This window comes from Tauraco erythrolophus, chromosome 6 (genome assembly GCF_009769465.1).
Source record: "Tauraco erythrolophus isolate bTauEry1 chromosome 6, bTauEry1.pri, whole genome shotgun sequence".
Classification (NCBI taxonomy): Eukaryota; Metazoa; Chordata; class Aves; order Musophagiformes; family Musophagidae; genus Tauraco; species Tauraco erythrolophus.
The window spans coordinates 12,164,924-12,180,323 of record NC_141470.1 but is presented as its reverse complement, the minus strand read 5'-3'; the positions used below and the strand labels follow the sequence as shown (position 1 = coordinate 12,180,323).

General features: G+C 41.8%; 1 protein-coding gene across 4 annotated transcripts in view; it reads right to left on the bottom strand.

Moving 5' to 3' along the window:
• SERGEF (secretion regulating guanine nucleotide exchange factor) overlaps positions 1-13,850 on the bottom strand; it is a 160,965-nt gene extending 147,115 nt beyond the window's left edge. For 2 of the 4 annotated variants that reach the window (XM_086613154.1, XM_086613157.1), the window contains exons 1-9: positions 13,819-13,850; positions 12,849-12,974; positions 11,630-11,768; positions 10,780-10,935; positions 10,345-10,439; positions 8,056-8,116; positions 6,558-6,671; positions 6,192-6,254; positions 2,602-2,760 (exon numbers count right to left, since the gene is read on the bottom strand). In XM_086613154.1, coding sequence (XP_086469280.1) covers positions 2,602-2,760; positions 6,192-6,254; positions 6,558-6,671; positions 8,056-8,116; positions 10,345-10,439; positions 10,780-10,935; positions 11,630-11,768; positions 12,849-12,878 — 817 coding nt within the window. In that variant the 5' untranslated portion in view covers positions 12,879-12,974; positions 13,819-13,850. The remainder of the gene's footprint in view (positions 1-2,601; positions 2,761-6,191; positions 6,255-6,557; positions 6,672-8,055; positions 8,117-10,344; positions 10,440-10,779; positions 10,936-11,629; positions 11,769-12,848; positions 12,975-13,818) is intronic. The other 2 variants (XM_086613156.1, XM_086613155.1) reach the window with 2 other exon arrangements.
• Positions 13,851-15,400: the final 1,550 nt, after the last annotated feature.

Genomic DNA, 15,400 nt, shown 5'->3' with positions numbered 1-15,400 from the left:
AGGGAGGAAGAACTGCATGCAGGGAAAAGCTTTCAAGTGAGATGCATTTTTCAGTTACTTAGCTGCAAGTTTAGTCACAAGCAACAAGTGATTTTTCAGAAACAGTTAAGTGCTTAGCTCACACAATGTCTAGCAGTTGAGCAACCTTTGAAAATCCCATGAGATTCTGATCGGTATCTAGAGGCTGCCAAAGACCATTCCAAATCTTATTCTGGATGATTCAGGTTCAGGTCAATTGACTTTTGAAGAGATTTAAAATTCTAAATACATAAAAAATTCAATTTCAGCAATAACTCATGCCACTGCATCGCCTGGCCAGTTTTCTAATGCAGATGTAAAAAGTCAGTCTATTTTTATTTGAATTCCTTTCAAGCATTCACAAAAAAGAAATACCCCTGCTAGTCACTCGACATCCTTTTTTGTTTTCTTCTTCAAGTCACCTACTCAAATATTCACTTCATTTCTGCAACGGCCGTGGGTAATTATCAAATAAGTGAAATATTAAAGTTACTAAAACGTTGAGGAAGTTTAACTTAGTGGGTATGCATTATTAAGAAATAGTGAAGCAAGGGAAACCATGTTGACAATCTTTTTAAAAATTGGGTTATTCTGACTAATATCTTGTTTCTACTCCAGTGAGAATGACACTAAGCACTTTATTCAAGAATTATATATTTTGAGATAAAATTCCTCTACTCCACCTGAAAAGTTTCCAAGCAGCACGTAGCATTGATTACAGCTCTGAAGTTTTCAACAGAGCATCCTCTAAAAATCGAGTTCAAACATTTCTTTTAAATAGCTAAGACAGCAGCTAGAGTAATGTAGATTTTTTTACATGACATTTCCCTCATGTACTTTGATGTCAAACAATGAATGCCATGAAACAGAACACTTTACCAATTTGTTTTTCTCATCATGCATCGCATCCCTCCAAATTCTAGCACCAAGAGTCCACAGTATAGAGTAATTAAAACAGTTTCCTCACAGAGCACGGGACATTACTGCGTGACTGTTTCAGAATTCACAGCATCAATTTAATAGAACACTTCAGCAGAAGGTGCTGACCTTTGGTCATGTAAGAACTCCATTTAAATAAAACTACCCATGCTGAAGGCTAAGCACTCCTTGAACCAGTACCCATAATTACAGAACCCAGTAAATATCAACAATATACGTGGCCCCTTCTGCAGTTTTCCTAGCAAACAGGTTGTATCCTGACAGACCAATAGGCTCTTCCATCTCCAGCACGACTCCAGGAAAAACGCTTTCATCTGCTCTTCATTTCCTCCGTCGGTAGTTCATTCAAGGGAAAAGCAGGAATGCACACATGCTACCCCTGCTAATATGACTGGCTGTTCCGTTTGCTCTGTGGAAGACTTTTGTCCTCTTGTTAGTCTGAACTATCACACCACACAGCGCGCAACAAGAGAAGCAAATAGCACAGACTGTTCACACATGAACACAAAATAGTTCCAGATGTCTGTCTTACCTTTCCATGTTATCTACCTTTCTGTTTCACAATAAAGCAACAATACAAATGCATTCACATGACCTTCATCAGATCAATCATCCTTTTACACATGAATGTCATTACTACATGACCTTCCTCTCACCTCTTCCTAGGAAAGAATCTAACCCTACAGCCCTCTGCATGTGGCAGACTTTCACACTGTCCCCACTGGAAAGGTTCCCAGGAAAGTACAGCTTCAACATTAAATCTTTCATCTCACCTTCGGGGGATAACAATGCCTCTTTTTACCTAGCTTTTCCAAATATTTTCTGAGTTTGATCACACACACGCACCAGCTTACTTTAGTTTATTGACTTTCTTCTGAACACGTGATTTTATTTGTCCTTAAAACTATTTACTAAAGAAGAGCAGCGCAAAAAGCTAGGCTCACGCTTGAAGTGCAGTAAGGTTCGTACCGTTCTACGAAGCCATGTAATTTATTTCACTTACTGCAATGAAACCATGTCTTCTGAAATGGGATGGCAGAAGCAAAGGGTTCTCAGCTATGCCTGTTCTTAAGATCCTCAGCTAACACTCAGGTAACCTGGGAATGGTACATATCCATGTCCCCATGCCTTTTGGACAGACACTTGCTCAGGATTACGTTCCCTCCCTCCCTAATTCCTGTACCTTGAATGAGAGTTTCGCCCATATCTTCCTGCCAAATACAGTCACGTATCTTGGAAGCTGCAGCCATATTTTCCTACCTATTTTCTGAAGCAAGTTTTCCACCAAACTCTTTTCTCTCCAAAGAAGATGTCATAACTCACCCAGCAGAACGATCTTTAGAAGCTCATATATATCCTGGTATACCAGTAACCTGATGATACAGAGAAGCTGCATCCTTCTAGTGCGTGCATGCAAGTGCTACTGCATTTATGAAGATGCTAAGCCCTCCAACCTATAAGTGCAACAATACTCCAGGGATAGAAGCCAAAGGATGTCTGTCCTCATCATTTTCAAGAGACAATGACTGCTCAGGTGAAACTGCAGAACTCTGCATCAAACCAGTATCAATGAGAATGAACACTGCATGCAATAAAGGTTCTACTATTTTGGTGCCATATGTTGCTGCTTTCCAGATATCCTACCTGTCTGCGCCACCAAGTGGGTCCAGCCACTCCAAACTGCTCCAATCTTTTCACGTGAGAAAAACTGAGCTTCAATCCTCTTGGGCTCAACCAGAAAGATATCTTTGCTCACAAGCTGCCCGTGTTTGTTGCAACCCCAGACATACAGGTGTCCTTCATCTGCAGTAGACAGAGAAGCAAAATTTGTTGAAAGTGATATACATAGAACACCACTAGATACAGACTGTGTCTCAACGGAGTGAGGCTGAGGAAAGAACAATGTTTCACTCCATTTGTGTTTCACTGTACACTTTTTCCTACTATTCTTTACCACATGCACATACACTGTAACTAGGATCTCAGAAATATTTGCAAGGGCCTCAACAAGACAGCCTGTTTTCTGAGGGCTACACTGACTCCCTGAAACAAACAGAGGTTTCAGGTCAAATTGCCTAGACCTCATCTCTACTGTGAGCCTCTCAAAGAAGACTGAAAGATGTTTATAGCAAAGGTTAATTTTTATTAGAAAACTAACCACAGCAGTCAACTTCTCTGAGAAAAAAAAAAAAAAAAAAATCAAGGTGTCTTGGGGACACTCACTGAACAGTCCCTCTCAGTCTAGTCTGTTCTGGCAAGCTAGCTTTTACCTACACCCCAAAGCTTTGATTCAGTCCAGTAACTAACTTTCTGAATTGCAGCAAACAATTTAACTCCCGTCCAGTACCTGGGACTCTTCAAAACCTGGCTGGCTGCTCCTGCTCTGCATTACAGTCTCTCAGCCTCCCTACAAGAGCTACAGGCTCCTAGCGCTGCTCATAAGTCTCCTGCCTTCTTCAGCTTAAGCAAACTCAGTAAACCCCCTGAAGCAGGGGCAGTCTACTGCTCCTTGTCTCACCTTGCACAGCCACTTCCTAAAGGAATTGGACACATAGCTATGAACATACAGCTAAAGCAGGGACCATCCATCACAAGGCAAAATTAAAATATTATCATGCCTCAAAACAATGCTAGACAACTAGTGAGAGACTTCTGTATGTAATTACTTGTCTTCCCCACCCCTTTTCTAGAACAAGCATTGTGCAAGCGCACACTCCAGGATTCCACCCACAGGGATAATTATATTTACAGAAACATCCACATTGCTTCATGTGTTTCACCAGTGCGAGCTGGAGTTGCTCACAGCCTAACAACCAATTGACAGCAACAAGATGACTGTTCAGGTAAGTTCTTCTGCAGATACGAGACATCATTAGTTCCATCTTTCCAGCACAAAATCATTCTGCCCAGGTTCGAGGGCTCCACGTTAAAAAAATATAATCCACAAGAAACACTTAACAAAACATGAGCTGCATCAGGCCTCCTGACGTCCTCTGCCACCCTGTACAAGCTGCAAGTGTAAGAAATAAATCTTGCACACAAAGTCCATGATCACGGGCCCAGAAAGATTGGAAGCCATATCATTTCCAGCATGGAATTGCTCAGAGCACATTAACGCAACACTCAAGGCTTCTGGAAGTCTCAGCTCAGCACTGAACACTTTACACGCAGCCTGACAGAAGTAAATCTTTCAGAGGGGAAAAGAAAAAGTAGGACTTAGGCTAAAACATATTTAGTGATCTCAGTTTGGTAACAGTAGCAGAAAGAATGAGCCAGGAGAATTCCACTATACTACTGCTGGTGAAAAACAAGAGATAAGGAGGGGGCGGGGAGGAGGGGGAAGCCAGTACTTGTCAAGTCACACATTATTGTCATCTGCAGGACTTCCCACATTCCTCATTAAAACAATACAACTGAAATGAAAAGGAAAAACAAATCAAGGAACTGTTTCATTCAAATTCCCCACTAAAATTGATAAAGTCCTTTCCAGAGTGAAGCATAATATGCATCTCCTGCAGAGAGGAAAAAAAAATAAAAGGTGATGGAAATAGCTTTTTTCAACAAAGAAGAACATTTTGGTCATTCATGTTTCCACAACTAACACACACTGTGTCTGTCACCTCCTTTTCTTCTCCAGAAGAGAGCATTTGCTATATCCTGGGAAAAGTCATATGCTCAACCCTCATCTCATTTCTTGAGTAGGTTTTAACAAAAACTTTTACACTAAGTCGTAGGATCACATTCCCACCACTGGAAGGTTCAGACCGGTTTGGATACAGGTAGACTACCACTCTTTTTTTAAAAGGGCTGCCGTTCATGTGCCCAACAAACCACTTAAACAGTTGTGTCAAAAACCTGCCTGATTGGAGGTGTTTGATATCCTACCAGCAGGTGGCTCATGAAACGGAGCCAAAGAAAATTGCATCACAGTGTGAGAGATTCCTAGAAAAAAAAAATCTCCATTTAAACACTACACCTTGAAATAGTGTCTTTACTATATCAAGTATCTTTAAAATACAAAGTATTTTAAGTAATAACAAGCATCTTGTAGGATGAAGGGCAGCAATAGCATCACATTATTAAAAATCTTTGGCACTTTGTTAATCTTGGTCCCCCTGCTACCAAATAAACTGCTCTCTCAAATAAAAAGTAAAAGAAGGAAAGAATAATCTGTTCACTCTCTATTTAGAGTGCTAATTAGCTAAAGTAGATTTTATTTGTCCTTACATTTCTTCTTCACTAATAGCACATACACTTTGCATCTCAGAATTCAATACACTTTACATCTTGGAGGATCTCCCCATACAACTAAATCTCTGTGGATCTGCATAAGCAAATACTCCTGTGCTCCTTTAATGATGACAGGAGCAGCAGATGGCTGCATATTTGCTAAGAACTTGTTCCTGTAAAGTTTGGCAAAGACTTGTCTTAATAAGGTTCAATATATTTTCCACACTTTGAAACTGTTAGATTACAGCATGAAAAGCTATTTTGTTTCCCGTTCTCTCAGTCTGCCAAAAAAAAAAAAAAAAAATCTTTATTAAACTTTCATTACTGGATACATAATACTCCAGCATGGGAGCACTGACTAAAGATCAAAGAACAAACAGCAGACATTATGGAAGTGCCTAAGTAATTAAAGCAACTTCCTACTGCTTTAAAGAAGCTTTGTGCTCTTACATTACCTCACACACCTGCACACTGTTGTATTGGAGCCGTCTGAGATAGCTCCAGCCCATCTCACACCCCTGCACAGCACAGCCCCATGCGGAGGCATTAGCTCATGGGGCAGAAGCAGGATGGCCACAGCAGTCTTTCTTGGGACAACCACCTAACATACCCCTTTCTCCATGGACAAAGAGTTGCACTGGTTCCATCGCTCACCCATCCAGAGTTACCCAATGGGGCACCGTGCTGCAGCTCGAGACTTACCCAACCATGTGCTTCCACAAATCTTTCAGAGTTTCTAACCGTTAGGTAAAGAACACAGACCCTTACTTACACAGAAGGGCTAAGTCAAGAAAAAACATACAGAATTCAGAGAATTCAAAACATGAATCCAGCTTTTAAAAAAGGAAAGTTCTCAGAATTCAAAACTACTACAAAAAAATTAACCAGCACTAACTAGGCCAGATCAAATTCTACCAGCCTAACCAAAATTGACAAACGCTTCCAAAGCACAAAAACCTTTATAGGCTGAGACAAGGACTTTCACTCCTGTACATAAGGCCTACCTGTGAGCGACACCGAATGATAGGAGCTTGCAGCAACTGTCTTCACCTTTACCTCTTCCAGGCCTGGAGAAAAATTAGTCTCATAAACTTTGTACAGCAGGTATCATTTCAGGCATAGACATGCACACAAGTTTAACGGGATGATGATGAATTTTATAACAGAAGCCTTTTTTTGAGCCATAGACATTGCAAGACTCACTATCATTTTCCCCCCATAGATTATGACCTTGTACACCCATTCTATCCTTCGGATACTCCACTACATGTTCATAATACCAAGTGGCTTTATAATAAAAGGATGCTACATATCACTCCAAATATTTCTGCTCTATTCACCTTTACAAAGGAATCAGATTCCTGGATTACCTGTTACTTCACAGGGCTCCTTTGCTGTCAAGAACAGGGGGAGGGTTTTCCCTTGGTTTGTACGTTTTGCCCGAGATGCCATGCCAGTTCCCCACTGAAGCACCGAACCGCTCTCTTTCCAGAGTAAACACAGATAGAGGAGATTAAAACACATCAACCATCAACAAAAATCAAGTAGCTCATTAACTAGTTTTAAAGGTACATTCACTTCATTTTCACTGATTCAAATGGCACTTTAAAAGACCTTTATGCCAAAAACATATGGATAACCCTGGTGAAGTCACCAAGCAACAAGTAGTTGTAGTCTTGTTATACAGGAAAGAAAACTAATATACTAAGCAATCTGTCTCAGCTCTGAGGCCTATATTAGGATGTCACTGAGGACTCAGAAACAGAAGTCCCACAGCTGTAGTGCCTCAGGAATAGATATAATTTATTTATTACTATAAGTTCATTGCACTTTCTCTGCCCTTTCTTTCTCTTCATGCTAATTTGTTCATGCAGTTCAGCACACCGAGGGAGTCAAGTCACTTGTCTTCTCCTCAGGAGCTTTCAGAGAGGCTTGACGTAGCTCTGAATGAAGATGTTCACTGAGTGTAGAGCTCAGGGAAGCTTAATTCCCAGCATTCATACAAGCAACTCACTCTTCTTCAGAGCATATCCTTTGCATCTTCAGCTAGACTCCACTACCTGGAACCCATACTAAAGTTCATGCAAAACTAAGCCAAATAAAAGAGCATGTATAGTTTGTTCTTCCTCAAGTTTACCACAATCATGCCAACTGGAAGGCTTTGATTTCTACGGTTATTTCATGAACAAATTCCAAGTCTCCAAGAACAGCAGAAGAACTATTTAGACGTTACAACCCTCCCAAGTATACACACAGCAAATAGTGGGAGAGTCAGAGGATCAGGTTTTCGAAAGTGTGTGAGTGAAATGAACTCTGAGTAGACCCTTTCCCTTTCCCCACAATAAAAGAAGTTTCATTCTTATGATTTTTCCAGGTGCCAATTTCAATAACATCATTAAAAAGCCACATTTCATGTGCAATTCCATTTTGAAACATCTCACACAAACCTAAATCCATTCTCTTGCATATTGTAATTAATTTGAAATACTAGAAGATCTTTTGATTGATCAGAAATATTTTTTTCCAGAAAAAGCCTCCTTTTATATTTTGTTTCAGTACAGGAAAAAAGAAATCAGTAAGTTTTGCATCCATCAGAAAATTAAATTGTTAATAAACTCTCACTTTGAGTTCTTGGAGAACAGTTCTTCACCACAAATTTCCAGGATGATGTTTCTAGCATGTTTATTATTCACACTAATTTGTACCAAAATCTTAGTATAAGACTTCCAGGAGTATTTTCTCTGTGATATTTAAAATAAATAGAAGCTAAAATAAATTTCATCTTCTTTTCCTCCCTCTCCCCCTTCAAGCCATTAAAATTTCATTTCATTTGTTACTGAAGTGATATAAAAATTATGACATATTTACCTGTAGCAGCAAGAGCATGCCTCAGTCCTGCAGCAATATCCACCACCTTCTCTTTGAGAGACTAAGCAAATAAAAGAAAAATATCAATTAATTGCTTTTCACATTTAGTGCCTCTAAAAGCAAAATAGAAGTGGAACACTATGAAAACGGTTCTTGCAATTCCAGCCTGCATGTCACAATGCATATCAACGTGTTGTATCACAAAAGAAGGAAATTTTGGCCAATAAAAATTAGTAGGAACACCTTCCAAAAAAAAAAAAAAAAAAAAAGTCAAGCAAAGCAACTGGATGTACAGCTTTGTGGCAAAAAAAAAAAAAACACAGTCAAAATCGTCACATGAAAGAAGGAATCTTGGTGATATAAACATGTTTATTTCTCAATTTTTAACTCAGCGTTCCTCAAGAATTACATCAAAACCTCCAGAGCAAATACCAGTGACAAGCCACTATAAGATCCATCAAGCTGTTCAAGTCCTACCAAGTCCTGCAATCACGAACAATACTACTGACAGTATCACCTACACCACTGAAGGTTGCCTAATAGGATCTTGCAAAACAAGACTACACCAAGTCACGTGTGCATAAAATCAGTGAGTTAAATTTGCAGAGTACTCAGAAGTGGAGAAGTGCCAGGATTGAAGTACTTTGTGCAAACTTATTATTCTTCTCACAGATGTAACATTATTTAAAACAGATGGCATCAGGCCCAAGCATTTAACAGGATACAAACAAAAAGAGAAAACACTCCAGATGAATGAATGGTCTACGTGGTCAGGGAGGAGACAGATTCAGATTAGCACTGTCAATACTACCATTTTCAAGGCACCATACTGGAATGATGCTCCCAGGAAAAATCAAGGATTCAGAAACATCAAGTGAGTTAACCCCCTATTTGCTAGGGGTTATCTAGGGGATCAGCTGTCCTCCTCCTCCATTAAAAAAGCAACAAAGGAGTATCTGACACGAGCCATGAGACTAAATTTCTTGTCTGAGAATCCTCCCTGCTCTGAAGTTATTGCTCTCATTAGACAGGAGAAGTTGTGTGGATGGAAAAGACCTTTATTAGTGTTCTCCAAATAAGAAACTACAGCGTAAATTAGGGATTAATCAGAATTCCTGTGAGAAATTTATTCAAACTGTTAGGCTTATAGACAACAACAGGAAAGTATTTCTGATGTTATGGAAGTCTCAGTACCTACTAGTTAAACCATTTTAAAGCAATTAATTTGGAACCATTCTGAGCTCCCCACTCACACTGAGTACTGCCTCACCTACAAATATCACCACAAACTTCCACATGACTTACAGGAATGACATGAGCTATTCTGTCAGAGTCCAGCCTTTAGCATTTACAACTGAAGGTACTGGACAACAGAGAAATTGCTATCTAATTTCCCATCTTACTTCCTTGGAAGCTGATAGTGTTTAGTAAATACTGGAGTTTAGATAAGAAGCGAGTCAAGGCACTTGTCAGTTCCTTTACATGCAAAAGTAAAAATCATTTTAATCTCAAAAGTGATAAAACTAAAGTTTATTCTCTCAGGTCTAGTTTTCCTGCAGCTACATACTTTCTCACACTACTATTATTTGGGGAATGACCAAGCTTATTTTTATCTGTTTCTACAGCAAAGAAATAATACTACAAGTCCTCATTTTGGGGAAACAAACTCTGTCAGTCATAAACACACTAAAAAAAAAAAACAGAACTGCTGCACAAAAAGCACAAGAGCAAGAGATCAAAAGAACTGGCGTAGCTAACTGTTGAACTCCACCATGCAGTTTGCTTTTTTCAGGGGTGGATTATTGTTGGTTTGGTTTGCTTTGCTTTGAACTGTAAGCACAAACCTCCAACAACATACAGTGAAGGCACATACCCTTCACATAGCAAAACATATCCAGTATCTTCCAAACTTGAGGCAAAGTTGAGTTGGAGTAAATTTGCACAGTCTGACTACCTTTAGTATCACTTTACATCATCTGAGCATCAGACTCATTCTGCAGATGTTACCAAAATACATTACGAAACATTACGATCCCTAGTGAAAGGGACAACTTTCTGTTAGAAGTGGGGAACTTCTTCATGCACAAGAAAAGCAGCCTTAGCTTCTCGTTTCCAGGGCAATGACCATCTTCAGTCCTTTACTTTGTGAGTTTACTGTAACAGATCGGTTCTATAAAAAAATAGTTGAAGAGTCTGGCTTAAAGCCCACTAAGGTCAGACAATCTTAGAAGGTGATGGAAGCAATATAAATTACCGAGCCCTAAAGCACAATTCCTTTTAAATCTTTACCTCAATCTTTTGTGGAACCAAGCACGGACCTGAAATTTGAGGAACTCCTAATTGTCCGAAAGAGTTAGACCCACAGGACAGAACTAGGCCAGATCCTGCAAAATGAAGTGTTAGAGCTCCATCAGTAAATACAGGAGCAAAAGCAAAGAACTGCAACATTCTAACAAGCAATATGTCACAGTCAAGTAGCTCAAAAAAGGACTGAACACGTCCCATTCAAAGCCCCTGAGGCCGTACGCTTCTGGTCTTACACACCATGTTCAGTAAAGCTCTGAAGTTCACGAGGACACATGGAACACAGAATAATTTAGTTTGCAAGGCAACTAGCCTAAAATCTGTGAGTGCCTGTGCATCACACAAGCAAAAACAATGTGGAACTTTCAGCATGTTCTCTACATCAAGATATTTCTTCAGCTCTTCGAGAGACAGATTTACCTGCTAATATGATGGTAAAATCCCAGCCACACGCGACTTGTGTTACACAAAAGCCAGACAGGGCAGTGCACAAGGTAAAACGCAGTACATCCTCTGTGTGATTCAATCCCAACTGTCCATCTTTGTTATGGCCACACACAAAGAGTTCTCCTGCATCTGGAAGAAAAAACAAAACAAACAATCATGTTCCATTTCACAAAGACAAGCATATATCCATGAGATCCTGTGACAAGTAAGGACAGTGACTGTGTGTCATTTTAGGCACCGCTATCAAGAAAAAGGAAGCAGTTATTTCTGATACATCAGAAACATCTCTGAATACGTACAGCTATGGAGAGCTGGGTTTGTCAAGGGAGACAATCCATACAGTAAGACAGGCACCTCTCACTAAGATGAACTTTTTTATCACATTCACATCTGTCTGTATCCCTTCTTTCCCATAATTAGCTATGGCATACAGCAGAACCTTTCAAAAACGAGATGCTATCTTCTGCTCCTTACTTTAAAACTTCTCAAGAATGAATAACCTCCCAAACCCTGATCTTCAATACACAAAAACTGGCTGTTCTTTATGAAAAGCTGTTATATGAAACAGGTTAAGAAACAGTCCTCACATATCCATAAAGTAACCACACAAGATAAGCAAAACAGGAATTTCCCCAGTTTCCCAAAATATTGAGTTAATTGGCAAGTAAGGAACCTGTTTTGCAACTAAGAATTGTATTTGCTTAGAAACAGAAGCCACAGATAGGTGGTAGCACCAAATCAACAGGGACACAGACAAAAAAAAAAAAACACACACAAAATATGTTTAGAAGTCATACACTCCTTGGAAGTGCAATGTTTTTACCAGTGATAACTGCAGAATGTCCCCCTCCTCCAGTAATGTTTATAATGTCTTGACATTTGCAGGAAACATCTTTCAGTGACTGAGGTACCAGCACATCCTCTTTATGACCAAGGCCAAGTTGTCCATAGCTGTTAGCACCCTTCAAATACACACAGAAAAATAACACATTTTTAAAAATTTAACAAAACCAGGTACACATCTGCTCCTAAGAGCGAACAAGCTTATCAGGGACAGACCATGGGTTAACCTGACAGTATTTGCTCCTGAAAATCCCCCAAAATGGCCATCTTCACTCTTACCACTGTCACACAGAACTCCCAGAATTACAGACCAGGATTGTCCTAAACTTGTTGTCATTCAGACTGCCCTTGCAACCCCAGTATTTTAAGAAACATACTGGAATATATGCTGGTAAGACTTTAACTGCAGGCTAACAGTTACTAAGGAGGAAAGCCTCATTACCAGGATGATTACCACCTGTTTAATTTTAATGTTAATGATTCCCACTCATCACCAAGATCTTATTCATACCAATGCTTTCTGGCACTCCACCTCCAAAACAAGATCTGAAATACATGCTACCTTGTTTTGGAACCTAAACAAGTAAAGTAGAAACACCTATCCCTCGTTAACCAAGTCTTTTAACTTAAACAGGTTGCCCAGCAGAGTTGTGGATGCCTCATCCCTGGAGGTGTTCAAGGCCGGGTTGGATGAGGCTTTGAGCAACCTGATCTAGGGGAAGGCATCCCTGCCCATGGCAAGGGGGCTGGAACTAGGTGATCTTTAAGGTCCTTTCCAACCCAAACCATTCTATGATTCTACAAGTCTATGAAAGTAGTGAAAATGAAAATATACCCGTTATAATTATCACAAATTTATAAGTATAAAATTACAGCCACTAAATCAATCATAGAAAGCAAGCACTGGTAACATGTCAGGGAATTTCTTAGCCAATTTAAGCTCTGTTGTCTAACGGTTTGAACAGCAACCTTCATTCACAGAGATGAATTCAGTAACTTTCCTAGCCCACACACTGCAGTGACAGCAACACTCGACACCCACCTTGCCCCCAGCTGGTGATCCCCAGGTGGGACCTTGCCTATTTCACCTGTGCTTCCTCTGCCTATCTGCTCTCTATTTGCTTCCCACTCTGTCCCCGAGATGCAGCACCTCGTGTATCCTAAAAGGACACGTTTAGCAACAAACATTTTGTACGTACAGAAACAACAGCATTCCAGACAAAAAGCATCAGGCTGCTCGCCTCGGTCCATAGCTGACAGGTGGACGAGACACCAGGATTCGAGCTCAACAGGCAGAGCAAGTTGTTGTCTCGCAGTCACTACCACTGGCGGACAGTTTTAGAGCGTGTTACTACTCAGCAGACGTAATTCTTTTTAGAAGGCTTGTCGCGAGCTCCCATTTTAGCCTGTAACTCGCCATGAATTTTCAAGTCTTCGAGAAAAGGCGAGCTGAGATACGGTGCAGAAAGAGCACAGGTGCCACCCTAACCCTAACGCACCCATCCCGGCTGCCCTTCCCGGGCTGGCAGGTTATGGCGAACGTGACCAGCGCACGGAAAACGAGCTAGCCAGGAGAACGGAGACCCGTTTCGTGGCTCTCAGACTCCCTTTGCTCATCGGGTGAAACCGCGGCTCTGCCGAACCACACGCAAAAAGAAAAAAAAAGTCTGATTTCTTCCCAAGAGCTCAGGGTTTCACCCCAGGCCACGCGTTTAAAGGGAAAGGAGCCTCCGCCCGTCCCTCCGCCCGTTCCACGCCGGCGGCGGGGCCGACACCTCCCCGTGCGCCGAGGTGACCCACGCCCCGGCCCCGGCCCCGCAGGGCACGGGCCGAGACACCCCTCAGCCGCGGCGGGACCCCGAACATTCAGCTTCCCGGCTCCCTCGCGGAGCGGCAAAGGGACGACGAACCGCGATGAGGGCGACCCGCCACCACTTCACTTCTTTTGTTTTTCGGGGAGGGTGGAACCTCGGCCCACCCGTCCCCGAGGAAGGGCTGGCAGCAGGGCACACGGCCCCGGCTCCCCGAGCCCCGCGGCAGCTCACGGAGCGGGGCACCGCGTCCCTCCCGCCGCTCCCCGAGGGCCGCGCCGCGCGCGGGCAGAGCCGCCATCTCGCAACCGCGGGGCGCGCAGCTCCCCCCGGCCCGCCGCGCCGAGCGCCCACTCACCCACGCGAAGAGCACGGGCTCCATGGGGCCGGCGGCCCCTCGCCCTTCCCGCCGCGCCGCGGGCCGGGGAGGAAGAGGCGGGGCGGGGGCGGGCTGCCGCGGGGCCCCGCCTCTCCCCGAGCCGCCGCGGCCCGGCGGGCGTGCGGGGAACGCGGCGGCGTCCCCGGGGCGGCCTTTGGGTGACCGGCGGCAGCGCCTTCGCCTGACGAGTTCCCCGTCAGGGGCGGGGGGTACCGGCTGACCCGCTCGAAGCCCTCGGGAGCGTTTGGGGGGGGCTGGAAAAGCCCCTAAGCCTTTAAAAAACGAGGGGAAAACAAGTCATTCCTCAAATAAATTGTATATAGTTCCCAATGGAGTTAAGTCACATGCGTGGAATACCCGCATAGTACAAAACATCAACCCTTAGCCAAAGTGAGCGCTTTGTGTTTATTGCTACAGTGCTGAAGTAAGGGGTTTTTTTTTTGTTCTAATCATCACCAACAAGTCATTTATTTCATTGACATTTAAAGCCTCCACAATAGTTTAAAAATTTAAATTATTGCTGTTCTACATAGCCAGAAGGTTTGGATGCGCGAAGCCAAACATACTTGTTGTTAATGCCATGGAAATGCATCTTACCTGTATTACTTTCAGCAGTTTACTTAATTTTTTGATACACAAGTGCAAATGAAGATACAATTGCTGTTTTTCCAAAGTATTTTAGATTAGGTGCTAATTTATCAAGTATAACGTTTCCTACTTGAAACATATACATAGTTCAGACAAAGATTTGAAGAAACACAGATCTATGCATATTTCAACATAATAATCCCAACGTTTTTAAAAATGCATCTGAAATATTAACTGTTGTCACAGATGCAGACAAATTAGGTCCTCCCTTACTACTCACTTAAAAGGTTTCTCCCTTAGAAAGACAAAGCTCCTAAAAATCTATTTTAAAGTGTAACGTAAGCTGAGAATGTTGTAGACCATATTTCTATTTCTTAATTATTCCTTTAAAAAAAAAAAAAAGTAATAGTGTGTTAATAGTAATAGAAAAAACTACCTAGACTTGATTTAAACAGTGAATATGTATTTGGAAAGACTGGGCCAGTGATTGCTTATGGAGCAGATGTGGCCTACTAGAAAGCATAGGAAACAAACTGATTTTCAAGCACAGAGGTTCATGAAAGTCCTTTCAAGTTCTCAAAATCCTGGGCTAGCATCCCCAGTGTATTTAAGATTTCAGCCAATTTTTCCAGCAACCTTCACAGCTCCAAATTCTGATTTCCTGATAAGCTCTACCCATTCAGTGCCTAGCGTGCTATTAAACACACCCTGCACATCACAGATCTCCCATTCAAACACATCCTATCCTGTACATATATCCATTTTATTGGCAGGATTGACAGAACCAGCAGCTATGCAGGACGCTTGAAACTACAGAGCCCTGACAACAGGGAAATTTCCTACTATGTCATGCAGACAATTCAGCAGAACACTGCTTCCCACCACTTGTAAAGTGCACTTTGGAATTAGATACACTGTACACTACAAAGTAGTTTGTTGCATTTACAGCCACAGAATTCCTAAGAAATGCTTG